The 18,820-nt window shown below is 35.0% G+C and overlaps 2 protein-coding genes across 3 annotated transcripts; one reads left to right on the top strand and one right to left on the bottom strand.

The window, feature by feature from the left end:
• Window positions 537-2,386, top strand: LOC109712179 (transcription initiation factor TFIID subunit 7-like). Its single transcript, XM_020235604.1, has 2 exons — window positions 537-1,101; window positions 1,524-2,386. Exons 1-2 carry the CDS (start codon window positions 707-709, stop codon window positions 1,945-1,947), a joined length of 819 nt encoding a protein of 272 aa, XP_020091193.1. The 5' UTR covers window positions 537-706; the 3' UTR covers window positions 1,948-2,386.
• Window positions 11,660-17,796, bottom strand: LOC109711729 (zinc finger CCCH domain-containing protein 49-like). Of its 2 annotated transcripts, none has more exons than XM_020234924.1 (6): window positions 17,081-17,796; window positions 16,820-16,976; window positions 16,532-16,688; window positions 14,904-15,173; window positions 13,940-14,163; window positions 11,660-12,708 (listed from the first exon to the last, which is right to left on the bottom strand). In XM_020234924.1, the coding sequence occupies exons 3-6, from the start codon at window positions 16,634-16,636 to the stop codon at window positions 11,868-11,870; spliced, it is 1,440 nt and encodes a 479-aa protein (XP_020090513.1). In that variant the 5' UTR covers window positions 16,637-16,688; window positions 16,820-16,976; window positions 17,081-17,796; the 3' UTR covers window positions 11,660-11,867. The 2 variants fall into 2 exon arrangements, with proteins under 2 accessions (XP_020090513.1, XP_020090512.1); XM_020234923.1 differs by having other exon boundaries at window positions 16,532-16,724; window positions 17,081-17,795.

Raw genomic sequence — 18,820 nt, 5'->3', positions numbered from 1 at the left:
AATACTAAAGTGAGAAAATGTGAAACCGCAGGAGTGGTATTTGAAGAATATACAGACAATATTATTATTAGAACTAGGTTGAAATACTATCAATAGCACCAAGCAATTAGTGCTATTAGTTTTTTAGTTGTTGGATTGAGAAATGTACGATTAGGATGATGTGGGCACTTTAGGATGGAGTGGGTGATTGGTTGGATAGTGCACTCTAATGGATAAAATAATTAAAAAATTAAATTTGACGATAGAAGACTCGATAGTACAAAGTCTTTTATGCTATTGGTAATATGGCAGTGGGACTTTTATTATTGGGTTATTATACTGAATAAAATACGCATGCNAAACTTTTTATTTTTTTTTAATTAAGGTTTTAATGCCCGGTCTACGGTTTCCGTCGCAGTCGCAAACCGGGACACGTTTGCCACCCCCTCTCAGCGAACGTGTCAAAGCGCGTTTCCCTTCTCCCCCTCCCTCTTCTTATACCCCACACCACACCACACCACACCCCTCTCTCTCTCTCTCTCTCCTCTCTCCTCTCTCTCTCTCTCTCTCTCTCTACACATCCCTGTGAGAAAAAAAAAAAAAAAGGAAAAAGAAAAATCTCCATAGGAGAAGCGATCGACAAGGGGATCCCTCGCCCCCGATTCATGAGAGAAGAAGCGGCGGCGCCGGCGCGAATTAGGTGTCGGAATTGTAAGAGGCGGCGGCGATGTCGGTGGCGTGCTCCGGAGGAGCGGACGTCGTCGGGTTGAAGGATCGCGTCGCCGGGATTGCGGCGGCGGCGGCGGCGGCGGCGGCGTACGCGAAAGCGGAGGAGGAGAATGAGAATGAGAATGAGAATGAGCAGAAGAGGAGAAATGGGTTTTTCTTAGAAGAAGACGATGATGATGGTGGTGGTGGTGGTGAAGAGGAGGAGGAGGAGGAGAAGAAGAGGGAGGAAGATCCGTCGGAGAGCTCGACGTCGACGATCGGAGTCGAATCCTCGCCTTCTTCATTGTCATCATCATTATCGGAGGAGGAAAAAGATGGCGATGAGGAGGTGCAAAGCAAGAAGAAGGGGGGATTGGGATCTTTGGATTCCTTGGAAGAATCACTTCCCATCAAGTAAAATCTCCTTTCCTTTCCTTTTCCTTTTCCTTTTCCTTTTTTTTTTTTCATATTTTTTGAATTCAAAATTTGGTGGTGAGGAGGTGTTTGAAGGAATTAATTTCCTTGCATAGTTTAGTTTAAATTGTTTTAGGGGAAAAAAGAAAAATAAGTTGGGTGGTGAGGAAATGGATTAATTTGGATTTAGTTGATATGTGGATGTGATGGATAATTTTTGTTTGATTTGCAATTAAAGTGGGTGTTACATGCCACCTTTCTATATGTGCAAAAATCTCATTAATTTCAATTAAATTGGGTGTAAAATTCTTATTATTTCTCTACTATAGTCCCATCAATTGATGAAGAAATTTATGAGAGTAAAAAAAAAATCAAGTAAATAATTCCTTCTTCTTTTTTTTGTTTTTGTCTTTTGTATGCAGGAGGGGGTTGTCTAATTTCTTCTCCGGAAAATCGAAATCGTTTGCGAGCCTCTCAGACGTAGCCACCGTCACCGCCGGGAGTGCGAAAGATCTGGCGAAGCCAGAGAACCCCTTCAACAAACGAAGGCGAATTCTCATGGCCTGCGCCAGAAGAGCTTCCTACAGTTCACTCATTATATCGTCACTACCCCCTCTCTTATCTCCGGAGCACACCGTAGAGGAGGAGGCGGAGGAGGAGGCGGAGGAGGAAGAAGAGGAAGCAGAAGAGAATGGTAAAATACCCACATTGACTAATCCTCTCCTGCACCAACATCACCAACAACAACAGCATCTTCAAAATCATGAGAAAAATGGAAGGAGGAAGATGACCAGATCCTTTAGATCTCCTAGGTCTTTCTCTCTTTCTGATCTACAACATGCTTAGCTTCTCTCTCTCTCTCTCTCTCTCTCTCTCTATATATATATATATATATATAATATATAACAAGTGTTCTTGTGTTCATCACTTGTCCTTTTCAAATATATATATAAATTACTTTGTTAGTGATAAATAGACAATGTGCAACCAAGCTAACCCATCAAAATGACCACCTAAGTTGTTGTATATAAGCACAATTTTTTGGGACATTGTTCCAAACCTTTGAAAATGATCTATCTATGTATGGTTGGGATGTATCCAATGCTCTAGTCATATATTTGTGGGTGAGCTTGTTATAAAATGGGCAAGTGTGGGGATAAGATAAGGTGGGTAATGTAATGTGGGGAAAAAGAGGTGGAGAGGGACAAGGGGGTTGGAGTGGTGATCTTATCCAATTGTACCATGGCATTAAAATATTGGCCACTCTATAATGTGGTTATCTCCATTGGTTTCCACCTTATTTAAAGCTTTGTGTCTACTTGTCTCTCTCTGTTTGGGAGGAAAATTGTGGGTAGGTTGACATGGGCCTGGAAAATTGGTTGAGGGTGGGGGGTGAGCTCATTAGATAACTTTTTTTTTTTGCTTTTTTCTTGTTTTATTATTTTAATTTTGATCCCTGATATTATTATTATTATTATTATTATTATTATGATGTAACAACTAATGAAGTTCCTTAGTTTTTTTATGGGAAAACTTCAAAAACCCCCTATGTGGTTTCAAACTTTTTTATTTTAGTACCATGTGGTTTAAAGTGTATCAAGTTAGTACCCTGTGGTTTCTCACTTTATCACTTTAGTACCCTGTGGTTTAAAGTGTATCAAATTAGTACCCTGTGGTTTTGTACTTTATCACTTTAGTACTCTGTGGTTTCACACTTTATTACTTTAGTATCCTATAGTTTAAAAAACCACAGGATACTAATTTGATACAAAATCAAAACCACAGAGTACTAAAGTGATAAAATACAAAACTACAGGGTACTAACTTGATACACTTTAAACCACAGGGTACTAAAGTGATAAAGTGAGAAACCACAAGGTACTAACTTGATACATTTTAAACCACAGGGTACTAAAGTGAAAAAAATTAAAACCACAAGGGGGTTTTTTGAAGTTTTCCTTTTTTTTATTTTCTACGTTACGGCCTCGGTTGGTATTGCTGTCGTTTCATCAATTTTTATAAATAAAAATTTAATATAAATGTTGGATGTTTGGACAAGTTTTCTCTCTGTTGTTATTGTTTGCTAGCTTTCAATACAACTTGGCCAGATTCCAAGAAGATCCCTTATTAGGTTGCGTTTGGTTTGAGAATAAGTAATAATTGTTTATTTCAAAATTTTAAAATAGGTACAAGTTTAGATATAAGCTAAAATTAGATCAATTTATATTTGGATGAAAATTAGACTGTTTCTACGAATAAGATAAATAGTATTTAAATGGTTAGATTGGCACAAAGAAAATAAGAGTTATAAATAAATTTATTAGCTATAAATATTATATAAGATAATAAAAATATATTATTTAATAATTAATTAATTAATTATAAAAAATAATTTAACTTTTTAATTAGTTAGTAAATTATTTTAGCTAGATAACTAGTAAAAAAAATAATTAAATTAATATAAATATTAATGGTTGATCAATATAAATATTAATTTATGGATAAATACATTAAATTATTAATAATTAATTATAAATAATAAATTGATTAATTATTTTATTATTTAAGTAACAAATAATAATTTAAATATATTAATTAGATTAATTAATGATTTAATACCATAATTAAAATTAATTTTAGACTTTAATTAAGTTTGTTCCTACTCGAGAACAAGCTTATTCTAGAAAAAATGGTGGAACAGGAGTTTCAACCTTATACTAGTTTATTTCAAAAATTCGAGAACTACTTTTCTCGAGTACCAAACATAGCATTTGGGAACAAAGAGGGAACAAGAGCTTATTCCCCCTGTTTTCGAACCAAATACTGCCTTAGGACGTCTCTCTTGTGAAAACATTCTCAAAATTTTTAAATTTTATTTTGAAATTATTGAAATACGCTTCTTAAATTTAACTCAATTAGTAAATCTTAAAAAAAAAATGGAAACATTTGAAGAAAATTTTTTAGATCAACAAAAATATTTTGGTTCTTCAGGAATAAATAAAATATTATTTGAAGTTTTAAAGGACATATCTATATCTATATAAATGTATGAATTTCCAATTTGATCCTATGTGGTAGCTTTACATTCATTTGGGCAAAGAAGGATTAGGATCGGGCCCATCTTTTTTAACCTATTTCTTCTCTCTTACAGATAAATTATTATAATATTTAATACTAAAATTTTTTTAAAAAAATTGCTATATTTTATGAATAATTTATATTCAATACATATCATCTAACCCAAATAAAAAGACTATACGTAAAAAATTACATAATTTAAAATTTCATAATGTGATTTTAGAAATATAGTTTATAAAATTTATTTTTACACCCAATACACGGAAGATTTCTTCTCTACTGTATCATTTTTTTCTCTACTTAAAAAATTATTATGAGTACCAGATACATGTAATAATTTCTTCTTTCTCCGATCACTTTTAACAAGATAAAGACATCCTTTTCTATTTTTCAATTTGAAATAAGTCTTCCAACTTTAACTTTTTAGTTAAAAAATTTATTTACATTAGCTATCAAAATTATTAAGTTTAATTAAATTTTTAAATAAAGTTTTTAAAATAATTTCTCTATAAATATTAGAAGTTNATATATATATCGTTTAAAATACTATTTATCTGCCGCGAAGGACGGGCCTATATTACTTATATATTATTCTTCTATTATAAGTACCCCTTATTCATTTTATTACATAATATACTTTTATTAGAAAGTGAGAAAAAGAAAAATAATACCAATTATGACTTTGCTGTATTTATTATATGGCATACACGAAAAGACATTGGCTTACCCGCAACACAAACATTCAATAACACATGGCAAAAAATAAATAAATAAACAAATAATAAAAAACAGAGTATGGGCAATGTCCAAATATTAATCTATATATGATAAAATATTACAAATTTAATGTACTTTTGGTTTCAGACTATGGGATGAGCCTTGAGTAATATTTTGTTGGTCAAGTTTTAATTTATTATATTTATCAGATTTAAGTTTTTGTAATTATTTAGTTTAATTTAGTTGATCAAATATTAATATTTTGATAACATAGGAGCAATGGTGTATGCATCTTAATTAGTCACGAATCATGATCAACGCTATTAGCTACAATGTTATCTGATGTAGATTATCATTCAGTCAACTTAATTGAACTGTGTGTTTTGATTACTATATTTTTTTCAAAAAAAAAATAGATAGAAATTATAACAAATTAAAGTTGAAAAAATAAAATGTCCTACGCCTCAACATTTGAAGACCAAATATGGAACTCAAACCTAAATCTAACATAATTAAGTTTGCAACAAAAAAGATGGAACCTTATTTTATGTTCATACAAATAAAAATTGGAACAATATCAGGAGAAAATATGTGAATGGTTTAATCTCTAATGGAAAATGATATTGGAGGAAAGAAAAAAGCCTCACAAAACATAATTTTTAGAAAAAAAATTATATAAATATGTTAGATATCTAATAAACAATGGATCAAGTAGAAGTTTAGCTCTGAATAAAATAGAACATAAGTTATAAGTTATTGTTTCTCATACTAAACCTTTCATTTTTTTTTCGATTTAAGCCGGTCAACAATACTTTGACTTTAAAATTAAATTCTAAATTTATTAAAATAAATAATTTGCTTAAATTTTAAAGTCAAAGTATCATTCACTGAACCAAATCAAATAAATTAAAAAGTTAGATAATTACATTAAAATTTTGAAAGGTTTGATAACTATTTTAAAATAGTGTATAGTTCACATGAATTTTATTAGTTTTTATCTTATTTTGTATGTCATATATATACAATTATTATGATGGAAAGAATTAACTTGTACCCATATGACCATATCTAGGGTTTCGTACAGTAACATGGAGTCTCCCATGCTGTTCTCGTGTTCACCATTTGAGGGTGCTGCACACGGCACCCTCTTCTATTTATTTCATCTCATACTTTTAGTTCAACGATCAAAGTCCGTTAATTAGCTTTTAGGTCAAATTAATACCAATAATCTAAGATTTTTTATTTCAGATAATGATTTCGAGTTTTCTCGCGGCTTTAGTTTTGATTTTGGATTTGCAAATTCGTTCAGGTTTGATCACCGATGCATATCTCATATAATAGTTGGTATTCGAGATCCCAAATTTAAAACCCGGCTACTATTCTATTAATAATACCAAGCACTTAGTGCTATCAAGTTTTCTACCGTTAGATTAGTACCTCGTTAACAATTTCCACCCGTTAGATTATATACAATTCAACCAACCACCCACTCAACTCCAGAGGACCACTACCATCCTAACTACACATCCCTTCATTAAAGGCCGAAAACCTAATAGCACCAATGACTTGGTGCTATTATTAATAATATAATAGCCTAATTCTATATAGAGAGAGAGTCCGGCTACAATACTATCGATAGCATCAAACACTTGATGTTACCAAGTTTTCTGCCGTTAGATCAATCTCTTTGACAATTTTCACTCGTTAGATCATTCTATTCAGCTAACCATCCAGTCAACCCTAAGGAAGCACTTCCACTCAACCCTAAGAAAGCGCTATCATCCTAATCATAGATCGCTTCATCGAAGGACCGAAAACTTAATAATACTAATAATTTGGTGCTATTAATAGTATTCTAGCCTAATTTTATATATATATATATATATATATATATATAGAGAGAGAGAGAGAGAGAGAGAGAAAGAGAGAGAGAGAGAGAGTATGTGTGTGTATACAGCTATAATGCCACCCATAGCCTCAAGTACTTAGTGCTACCAAATTTTCTAATGTTAGATTTATTCTTTTAATCATTTTCATCTATTTAGATCATATCATTCAACCAACTACAGGACCACTATCAACCAAACCTTACTTTGTTTCATCCGAAGGCCGAAAACTTAATAGCACCAATGACTTAGTGCTATTAATAGTATTCTAACCTAGTTATCTAGAGTGAGGATGGTGTGTATCAATTTAGTACCCCGTGGTTTCATTTTTCTCTTTTCGTCAACCTCTTCGTTAACTTTTTATTAAATCATATATAAAAAACTTAAAATATCTCAGCTATAGTTTATTAAATATTCACTTTACTATCTCTTAGTTTTAACTTTGTCACTGATTTAACAAAAAAAAAAATTAGTGGAGGGGATAACAAAAAGAGAAAAATAAGACCACAGAATACGAAAATGATACAGTTTAAACCACAGGTACTAAAGTGAGAAAGTGTAAAATCACACGAATGATATTTGAAGTTTTTCATAAAATAATATATATTTTTATCTTAAAAAAATATAGAACTGAATAAAATATTCGCGCATCCAAACAGAGCCCCTCTACTTTCCAGTTGCTTCTAGAAGGTTGTTGCTTGGTGGGTCAAAAAAAAGAAGAATCAATCTCCACCGTCCGTTATTTTGCTAAACAAGAATCTCCTTTCCAAGTTCCAACCCCAGATATAAAAAAGAATAAGAAAAAGTCTAATAAGCGAAAGGTAAAGGTCTTAAAAAGCAGAGGAAGCAATTATGTTAAGCTACAGCGACGTCGCTGCTTCTCCATTTTCTTGCTTCGGACCCCTCCAACTAATTTTGCATTTTGCATTTTGCTTTTTTGCATTTTGCATGATGTCTTAAGCAAGCAAATAAAGCGAAAACCATCGTATTCAGAAATCAGAATATATATAGAGCTAGACAGCTATACTATCGGTAGCACAGATGTTTTCGTACTACCAAGTTGTTTTCAATGATGCGGCTTTCAAATCGACGATCGGCTTCTTAAACTTGATCGACAGTATTTAAAGTATTTGAAAGTTAGATTTCATAATTTTTCAATATTATTTGGTTAGTGATTAAACGGTCTCAAAATTAACAATTTTAATAGTCAATGTGATGTATCTGTAAATTTAGTTGCGTAAAATAATTCAAATCTGATGAAATTTTTATAGAATTTTTTTTTACTATTTAAAGTTAGATCAGTACCTCTAATCTTAAATTTAAGTTTTTTATCATTTTTTATGAGATTTTTATTTTCAACTATTCATTTTTAGACTATTCGTTTTATAGGTAAATAATATCAAAAAATTATAAATTTAGTTTTTAAATACTTTCAATTCTGTAAATTAAGCCTAACGCAGCTGATTGTTGATTTAGAAGACACATAATTGAAAACAATTTGGTAGCACGATAGCCTCCGTCCTCCGTGCTACTGATAGTATAGCAACTTGACTCATATATATATATATAGAGAGAGAGAGAGAGAGAGTCTGGCTACTATACTTTTATGAGTATTGGCTCTTTTATACTCATAAGTTTTCAACCCTTAAATTTATTTCATTGATCATTTCCACCCGTTAGATCATACTATTCAACCAACTACCCACGCAATTCTAGGGGACCACTATCATTTTAAGTGGGGACCATCATCATCTTAACCACACATCCCATCAATCAACGGTTAAAAATTTATGAGTACAAGGGGGTCTATACTCATAAGAGTATAATAACCCCAGCCTATATATATATATATCCGAATTTATAATGGATAAGAGATGCATAATACGTGGATAATGTGTTTTATCCCAATTTATTCTTATCTTATTCTGATTATTATTATTGGTCAACTCAGAAGTAAGCACTTGTGATTAGTGTGGGAATAGCTTATTAATTCCAACAGCGCTTTTCTGCGGCTCTGGTTTCTCCGCCCGCTGTTTTCCTCATCCGGTTTGTTAATTTCTTTTTCCTAATTAATTAGACACGTAATAGGCTGTTGTAAGCACTACGTAGTACGTACCTTCCTAATCAATGCTATACACATTATTAACTGCATATTTAGAATGCTAGGGTATATATGTTACTTCCATGCATTATAATAATAATTATTACATTTATCACAAACTAAATTTCTGACTATTTTTTTTTTTATTTTCCCTTTTCTTTAGTTTTCAAGAAGAGTAGTTTTCTTGAAAAAATCCTTGTCGGATTTCGTGGAAAAATTATGCACCATCTATAGCTTAGCGGAATAGTATTTGATATCCAGTTTTTAGCTCTTGGATCCGTTATGTTAATTTAGTAGGACGGTGGAATAGTATTTGATCCAAAAATTAATTAAAAATATGTAGAAAATACTATTTATATACTATTGATAGGGTGTACATACAGATTGCATAGTGTGCTCTTAGAAGTACGGAGGCCTCTGTGCTCTTATTAAGATATCGATGTTTTTGGTGATAAAACTTTCAAATCAATAATTGACTCAGTTAGACTTAATCTAAAGTATTTGAAGTATTTAAAAAATAAATTTTATTATTTTTTTGACATTATTTTATCTTTAAAATAATAATCTCGCAATAAGTGATAATATAGCACAAAAAAAAAATTTGAGAGAAATGTAACATGCTACCTGTTTCATTTATTTATTTTAGAAATAAATTTAGCGGGAAATGTGAATCAACTAGAATTCGAACTTGGTACCACGAAGACCAACCACCAAGCTCTTTGCCACTTGCGCCAAGAACGGTCAGTTATAGCACAAAAAATTTAGATCAGAAGTATTGATATTGCTGTAGATAGTAAAAAAAAAAAAAAAAATCTACCAAAATTTTATTCGATTTAGATATTTTTATAATATTAAACTTGCAAACGAAATATATCAATTATTAAAATTTGTTAATTTTGAGCTCTTTTGATCAGTAAGTAAATAATATCTAAAAATCGTAAATTAATTTTCAAGACATTTCAAACAAGTTAGATCAAATGTAACAGAGTCGATAGTCGATTCAAAAGTCTCATCATCAAAAACGACCTACGAATACAAATCATCCGTGTTCTTAAAAGCACACCGACCCGGCTCTCTCTCTCTCTAGATAAAAGCAACCATCAAGATTTAACGTTCGATCTGATGTCGATCTCAAACTGTTGTGTGAAGCATTTGCCGCCTTCACATCTGCTACACATCATCAGGATGTGAATGCACCTAATAAAATCCAATGGGATAGGAGGAAAAGAAAATCTTAGCACAATAAGATGAGAATAAAATAAAGCTAATATCTAGATAGTTGCGGGGAAGCATATTGAGAAAAGATATACAGCAAAGCATTGGAAAAAAAAAAACAAAACAAAAAAAAAACAAAACAAAACAAAACAAAAAACTATATAATTAAGAAAGAATAAAAGAGAGAACATTTATTAGATTTTGTTTGGAGATCTAAAAAAAAAGAGAGGACATTTTGTATTAGCTTTATTAGAAGGGAAAAGAAGGGAGTGTTAGGCTTTGAAACTTTGATGGTACAACCTCGTACTCAAATCAAATCAAACTTTAATGTTGTGTTAAGGAAAACACGTTCAATGCCAATTAGATATTTTACACGAAAGAAAAAAAAAAAAAAAAATTGGCAAACAATCATTTGGATATAGTTACTACTATTGAGTAAGTTTAGTTGATTGGTATTTTATAATCTGAACATAGATTTTCGGTTCGAGTTTTATTTTAAAACAGAAAATTTGATTCGTTCTTTAGTCGCGCAATTGATACCTCATGAACTGGCGGCATAAATTACCCGTTCAAATTCTATTTAGCGCGGGAAAATGAGCGAATACCGACGAACATCTTCAGAAATGTAAACTATAAAATATTAAAGATTACTAAACAAGTTCTTACCAAATACGATCATTGTATCCCAAAAAACTGATACATGTTCTTTATTATCCTTTAAATAAATCTATTATAGATTTGTCTCTCGTTAGTTTCCTTTACAGAAATCGTTTGAAAAATAAATAGGCACTAAAACAAAAAGGATTAAAATAAAAGCACGCATTTCTCACTCTTCTTTTCTATGGTATTAATGTAAGCGCATGTTTAGTTGGAGAAATTTGAGATTTGGAATAGAAATCAGAATAACTTATTTTTATTATCGGTGTTTAGTTTAAAGTATTAATACTTCGATTTTCATTTTGAAGGAAATTGAATCCCCAAAATGGTTTTTCTTATGAAGGTGGGAATTAACTTTAATTTTGGAGGCTACTGAGGCAACATTCTTTTTTTTCACTAACAATTATTTAAATTCAAATATATCATATTTAAATTTAGATTATATTTTTTTTATTTGAATTTGAATTATGGATTCAAATTTTAATTTTTAATTTCTTAAGTTCGAGTCTAAATTATTGAGTTCAGTTTTAAATTTAAATTTTGATTATGAACTTGAATTTGAATTTAAATTAAAATTTTCAATTCAAATTTTGATTACAAATTTAAGAAGTAAATGTAAATTATAGTCAAAATTTCTCTTACGAGCCAAAGGAATTGAAAGGTTCTTATCATTCCCTTTTCGATTCCGATATATTTTTCCATTCAAAAACTATTTTGAACAAAATGTACTCTAATTTCTTACAAGTATGGAAAGGAGGAGCAACCAAAAGAAAAAACCAAAAAACAAAAAACAATTACAGAACTCATGATTTTGAACAGTAAAGAGCAGCTCACAGTTGATAATGATAAAAGGAAATAATTGAATGAAACAGATACTACCCCCAACAAGATATAGAATCACACAGATGCTAAGAGTTAAGACATGCCTGTTTTGTAAAATAGGATCCAGTACTGCTAATTTAAAATACACAGCAAAATACTAGTTAGCCTCCAATGGCAACAGATTCATATCCAATCATACAGTTATTACAAACAAAAGGCATGGAGGAATCTATGATAGAACAGGAGGAGAAAAGAAAAGGAAAAAAAAAAGAAGTACATTTAGAAGGATTTTAGTTCTGGGATGGCAACCTGGCTGCTCCCGGATTGTGCTGTTGTGCTGCAGGCTGCTGCTGGGAAGGTTGCGGCGGTGGCGGCGGGGCCATCATTGGCTGATACGGAGGTCGATAATGTTGCGGGTACGGCGTGTACCCGTAAGGGTTGGTATAGTACGGAGGATACTGGCCTTGGAAATGTGGAGCCTGCGGTGCTGGCGGTGGCGGGTAAGCATGCCCAGAACTGCCCGCGGACCCTCTCTCCGGCCCTGCTTTGTTACCATCGCCCTCATGGGAGGGCACCAGCGCGCCCATCCTCTGCGGGTCCATCGATGGGTACAAGGCCCGCTCCATGGGGGGTGGGGCCGGAATGTTAAAGTAATGCCCGGGAGGAAGCTGCTGCTCTGTGCCGGGCGGGCGGAGCTGCTCGCCACTCTGCTGCTGGGAGATAACAGCCCTAGGAAGCATCCCGCCGTGGGCAATAAGCCCGCCTTGCTGTTGCCCTGCGGCCCCATCTTCACTCCCGTCCTCGGGCTTTGAAGGGGCCTGCGCCTGCGGCCGCCCCCACATGAGCTTGAGGCGGACACCCTTGATGACCAGCTTGTTGGCCAGCTCTTCGGCGGCCCTTTCAGCGCCTTCTCGGGTTGTGTAGGTGACAAAGGCGCAGGCGCGCTGGAGGACCATGCGGATGGACTCGATCTCGCCGTGGGCGTAGAACTGGTCCCTGAGGTCTTGCTCCGTGATCCGTGCATCAAGGCCGCCGACGTACAGTGTGCGGATGCTCTCGTCGTCTGGCGGGGTCAAAGATGGCATCTCCCCAGCCTTGCTCAGCAGCTTCAGGGCAACGGGATCGTTCACTCTGCACAAAAATAGAAAGAAAGGGAAGAAGATAAGTTTTTGATACTTGAAGAAGACAAATCTTTTCAATCCTGAAAAACAAAGAAAATGGTAAGTGCTGGAGAAAATAGAAAGTATAAACCTTACTTTACCTCACCGCATGATAGTTTAAAAATTGACTACAATTGAATACAAGTTCTCCCAAGGAGATAATGTTACTTCCTTAGACCCAAGTTCTCTCACAAAGATAATATTACTTACCGAGATCTGGTCTAATAGATCTTGCCAATCAAAAATTCAACAAGACCCTCTTGGTTACAAATGAAATTTCAACTGCTGAGGAAAGCATTGTAGTGATATAATTCCTAAACCACTAAAAAGTCCAACCCTTTAAAGGGGTGTTTGGCTCCTCGAAAAAATGTGGAAAAGAATTTTCCAGGAAAAATGCTTTCTATGGAAAAGCTATTTTTCAGTTTTCAGTCTGTTTGCTTCCAAGGAAAAATTAGCTTTGTGGAAAGCTTTTTGCCAAATTTTATAAAAAATTACTCCTTTTGTTTTCTAGATTTTCTTTTAGTAAAAGGAAAAAGGCTAGTTTTCCATGAACTTTAGAAAGAAACTCTTTCAAAAGAGCAAGTTTTCCTTGAAACCAAACAGTCGGAAAACTGGAAAAGGGTTTTCCATGGAAGACTCTTTTCTCGAAAATAGTTTTTCCATACTTTTATGAGCAACCAAATAAACCCTAACCCAACATTCAAAATTTACTATTCACTGGCAAGATCCTTTTATTACCCAGTTGATCTCAACCAAGCTCTTTCTCAACATGTTGGCACTGCCTTGCCAACAGGACCAACACTTACTAACCAACCTAATCAACCCAAAGGGGTTATGCATATTTATAGGAATACAAAATATATGAATTAGATTAAATGAAACTTCAAAGCAATACGCGAACTATTCTTAATAGCTTGGTGATGTTTCTAGCAGGTCCGATTAATTGGCAAATTAAAATAAAGCAACACACATATAACAAACAAGACACAATTCTGCAATAATTTCTAGCTGATCAAAAAACACAACATATGTTGGAAATAGAAGGGAACTTCATAACAAGCATCATTCCAACAAGTCGAAATGGATATTCAGTCGATAATGATTCTAATGACAAGTAGCAACACAATAAGCAAACAAACAATCCTCTTTGTAGATAAAGGAAAAAATAGTCACACAGGGAGATACTGATTTCTGATACATACCCATAGTAACGATCTTTTATGTTCTGCTGAGATAATTCCCCAGTTTCAGGCATCTCGTGCCGATATGGACATTCAGCACCACGCGTACACTCGCCGCGGACATAGAAACTACAAACATGTGCTCTGTTCCTCTTATAATATGGTGTTGTCCTCTGAAGTTTTAAGATAGTATCATTTGCCCGTACCTTGCCATATGAAGACTCATAATCTATGCCAGCTCTCGCCTGCGCAAAGATAATTGGCAACAAAAGATTTGTCAACAATAACTACACAACACCTTAAAGACTGCACACTAATAAATTGATGCTTAAAACATTATATATTTACATGCCTGCCTTCAGATACAAGTAATAACATACAAAATTCCATGTCTATAGAACGAAGCCTCTTTTAAAACTATCAAATACATTTAACCTTGATGAAAACATTACTTTAGCAATTAAGAAAACTCAATGAACTCAAACTTTTTTGCCAGAATAGAAATCTCGAAGAACACTCCCGATTTTCAGAAGAGGATGAAGAAATAGAAAGTAAGGTACAATTAGAAAGGCAACACATTAATAAACTGTTTGTGAAATCTTGACTAAACTCCTGCAAAATAAATCAATCTAAACTAAATTGAAAAAAAAAAAAGATCCGAAATAAATAAATATGTACTTAAGCTCCAAAAAAGAAGGATAAGATATGGCATCATAACAGAAACATACCTAATCAATTAGATAATATGCAAACATTAGGCATTATACTAAAAGAAAGATTCTAGCTATACATGCAGAAACAGGGAAAAAATATATATATTTTACCTCTTTGCAAGTAAGATAAAATTCATATGATATCATAAATCAACTACTTAAAACAAATTAGTTATATCCTTTTAGCTAAAGATAAAACTGAGATCCAGCAAAGCACATTCCATATTAAGGTGATACAAGATAAGAGAATAAAAGTAGAGCAGATCTCGTACCTTGCGATCATGTTCTTCTGCAAAGTATTCACGATTCACATCACTCCTCGGGATAGCATCATTGGAATTGATAGCAAGAGCAGTATCACGGACCTGAACCGGTAACCCGTATTCGAGATCCAAGAGGCAGACCTGGCACACATTCTTCAGCTTACAGCATGTCTGGCAGATCTCCGTCTTTTTGTACCTTGCATCACGCCCAGGTCTCCAGCGAAAGACTGTAAATGGTCGGGAGCAGATTTTGCATTCCTTGTCATAATCTGCTCTTAGCTGAGTGATCAAGGCACAGAAAATATGAAGAGGTCATTAATCCTTGACTGACAAGAAAACAACCTATAACAACCTATGAACTACAAAATAGAAAAGTTATGACCTGAATAGTACCCATGGAAGAGACAAAAAAAATCCACAAGTTGAATGGCATTGAGATATGCCAGACGTGGCATGTCCGAACATTCTTAAAGAGAGCTTTATTACTGAAGAACTTTATGTTGACCCTCCTTTGGATCCTATGGGATGAAATTATTTTGACTATTGAATTGAACACCAAAAGAACTCGTAAGACATTATAAGCACAGTTTCTGTGATATACACTATGTAAATAAGTTTGATCTTGAATAATATAACAGGGTCTGCCAGTGAAGTTCATTGGCTCATTGCAGTCTAGTTCTTCAAAAAACATGCCCAAGTTGCTGTGGTAAAACAAATAATAGTGCCCTAAGATATAATATTTTATGAGCATCAAAATATCCGCTTTTTCTTGTCCAAATAACTCTTTTCCCCCCATATTTGGTTTGCAAGCCACAGATAATTCGATTAAAGGCTCCTAGATCTAAAAATTTGAATGGGCTCTTAAGGGATACCGTACAATGCATAATTGGTCAAAAGTGTGTGAGTGTTCTTCTACATCCTATGCAAAAGAAGATCCACATCATTACATAGCCAACTTAATCAGTGCACAGACTCGAGTCTCAATTAAATATCTTGACTTTTTTCTTTTCTGACGGTGAGGCCATCTTTTTGGGAACTTCATGTTTGATGATTGATTCGACATGAGAAAAATTGCCTAGTAATGTCACAGTAGCACAAAATAGTGTTTTTTATCAGAATAATCTTAGTCTTCTAAGAAAAAACTCTTAAGCTGAAAAAAAAAAAGAAAAAACATAAACCTTCAAGGGCCGAATAAATTAAAAAAGAAAAATATAGCTCCATTTTCTGATAACACATTAACACTACACCGTGCATGGCTCGCCTCATCCACTAATTAACTCACTATTATCGATTTGGCTTTGCAAACACAAAGTAAGGAAATTTCTAATTGGTTTTTAGCAATATCTGGTTTCCAATCCAAAATCTAAAAACCAGTATGTAATTACAACAACCAGCGATGTAGTTAACACAATACACAACATTCAGATCTACACACAGTAAACTACATCAAGATTAGGCTTCCCACGGCTAGTGTTCCTCCACTGCATCCCCTAATCACACAATCATACGTAAAACTAGCTGTTTCAAACCAAATCTACAAAATCGACGGTGCAAAACCAAAACCAAGATTAGCGTTTTGGAAATTCCTACAGTTAAACGGAAAAAGGAATCAAAGATGAAGAGCGGGGATCCCTCACCATGCGAACGTAGGGGTTGTCGCCGAGGCACGACTCGCAGATGATGGGGAAATCGGAGCGCTCCCACCCATCGGCTTGCGCGTCCCTGAGCAAGCGATGCGCCATTGATGGAGGAGAGGAGAAGGGGAAGGAGCAAGGGAAAGGGAAAGGGAAAACCCTAGAAGGGATGGATAGAGGGTCAACCCGTTCAACTCTATCGCACCAAAAAAAATTCATATATATATATAAATATAAAAATAAAAAATAAAAAATAAAAATAAAAATTAGGGCAGGAAAATAAGTCGGTGCCGCCCGAGACGCGACTCACGTAGCGCTGTCAACGAGCCGAACAAGCTCGAGATCGGCTCGTTAGTGCTCAAAGTCGGCTCGTGTTCGACTCGAGCTCGAAAAGCCCGGCTCGCAAGTTACGGATTTCACACGGATCCAACGCGATCTACCTAAATCTCTGTATAAAACAAATAATAATAATAATAATAATAATAATAATAATTAATTAATTGTAACAACCTGAAGAATAAAGTAGTAAAGTACTAAAGATAGAAACTTTACGAGGTAGGGATGAAATAAGTGGCAGCAGCAGGTTGGTGAGGAGGGAGCGAGCTCGGCGGGGTGAACCGACGGCAAGGACGTCGAGGGCGTCGGGGAAGGCCTCGTCGGCTTGGGTGCCGATCGACACTCGCCGCCGCCGGAGGAGAGCTTGTCGGCCTTCTTGTCCTGGAGCTTGTACCACTGCGGTGAGGTCGAAGACGATGCGGCCCACGAAGTTCGCCTGGATGCGGGCGGTCCTTGGAGAAGGCGAACACCTGGTGCCAGCTAGGGTTCTGGTTCTTCTCCAGGTGCTTCGTGATGCCTGCGATGCGGCTCTTCTCCGGGTTCTGGTTCAGGCGAAATTCCGGCGGGCGACGAGGATTAGGGCATCGTCGCAGTACAGAGGGAAGATAGGAGGAATGCGAAGGCGATTGGGGGCGAAGGAGAAGTAGTAGGCGGATCGGGCGGTCAGATTACCGGATCGGGGGAAAATGGCGAGCCCAGTACCCGCCGGGTTGCAGATAGTGCGGAGAAGGGCGGAACCGACGCCCGCCTGCTCGATAACCAGCATCCTGGACCGGGAAGGCCCACTCGAGGCCCACAAGGTATCAGAATTCAACCTGTCACGCCTCATTCCCCATTTTGACAAATTACAGTTTAGCCCTCGTAGACCAGATGTTTTTCATTCCCGTTCAATTTACTAAGTTGTATAAATACCATATTATCATGCAAACAGATGATCAATGAATGAAATGAATTAGCATCTTCTTTCTTTCCCAAATCTCTTCTCCTCTAAATCCTTCTTCTCCCAATTCCCCTCTATCTCTAATCACCGCTTCTAATCTCTATCCCCAACTCTCTCTCTCTCTCTCTCTCTCTCTCTCTCCCACCTATGTCTACTCCTACTCCACCTCTCCTTCTTACCTTATCAACAAATATCTACGGATCCGTATCGGGGCATTACAAAAATCACATCAAACTCTAATTAGAAGTTCAAGAAAGAAAATTCATGGGATTCTGCACAAAAAATCATAAGAAAAATTAAAAAAAAAAAGATGAAGAAGATCAATGGAAGACGAAAACGAACCTGTTGAAAGCACCACTGCCGGAGTTACATGGGGATATGCTGCCGGCGAAGAGTGCGAACGGTGGAAGACTGAAGAACGCTGCTGCCGGGGGGTCTTCGATCGGGCGTAGAATAATAATGGCCAATTTGCATAAAAAATCTACTTATTTCAGGCTTTTGCAAAACCGGGCCACATTTTTCGTTTTTGCAGGTTCGGTCCGCTTTTTCGTCCGCCTGACCAAAATACCTTTATNGAGAGAGAGAGAGAGAGAGAGAGGCGGCTTTGTTTTTAAGTTGGGCTAAAAAATTTAAAAATAATAATCTGTATTATATATTTATATACAAAAATAATTATTATATATTTAAATATTATATAAATATTATATATATATATATATATTAATATAAAATAAATGTTATCGGGATGTTGCTAAGCCCAACAAAAGTGAGTTGATCCTAGCTCGTGTTCGACTCTTTATTAAATGAGTTGGAAAATTTAATTTGCGTTCGACTCATTTACTATACGATCAAGTCAATTTTGAGCTCATTTTGAGCCGAACACGAGCTGGCTCGTGAACAGCGAGTTGAATTACCAACCCTACGACCAAGTAGCTGTCAGTCAAGAAAATATTAATTGCTCATTGCTCACTAACTCTTACCTATTTTTACTTTGATCTTTAACTTTTATTTGTAAA

Source organism: Ananas comosus, linkage group 6 (genome assembly GCF_001540865.1).
Source record: "Ananas comosus cultivar F153 linkage group 6, ASM154086v1, whole genome shotgun sequence".
In the NCBI taxonomy this organism is placed as follows: domain Eukaryota; kingdom Viridiplantae; phylum Streptophyta; class Magnoliopsida; order Poales; family Bromeliaceae; genus Ananas; species Ananas comosus.
The sequence above is the reverse complement of the archived record's forward strand: the minus strand, read 5'-3'. Positions and strand labels throughout refer to the sequence as shown.

Excerpts from the sequence above, each read along its gene's own strand:
- LOC109712179 (XM_020235604.1), top strand. The coding sequence starts at position 707 with ATGTCGGTGGCGTGCTCCGGAGGAGCGGACGTCGTCGGGTTGAAGGAT. Across the intron at positions 1,102-1,523 it reads GAAGAATCACTTCCCATCAA|GAGGGGGTTGTCTAATTTCT; the intron begins GTAAAATCTCCT and ends TTTTGTATGCAG.
- LOC109711729 (XM_020234924.1), bottom strand. The coding sequence starts at position 16,636 with ATGGCGCATCGCTTGCTCAGGGACGCGCAAGCCGATGGGTGGGAGCGC. Across the intron at positions 15,174-16,531 it reads ACAACCCCTACGTTCGCATG|CTAAGAGCAGATTATGACAA; the intron begins GTGAGGGATCCC and ends TTGATCACTCAG. Across the intron at positions 12,709-13,939 it reads ATAAAAGATCGTTACTATGG|AGTGAACGATCCCGTTGCCC; the intron begins GTATGTATCAGA and ends ATTTTTGTGCAG.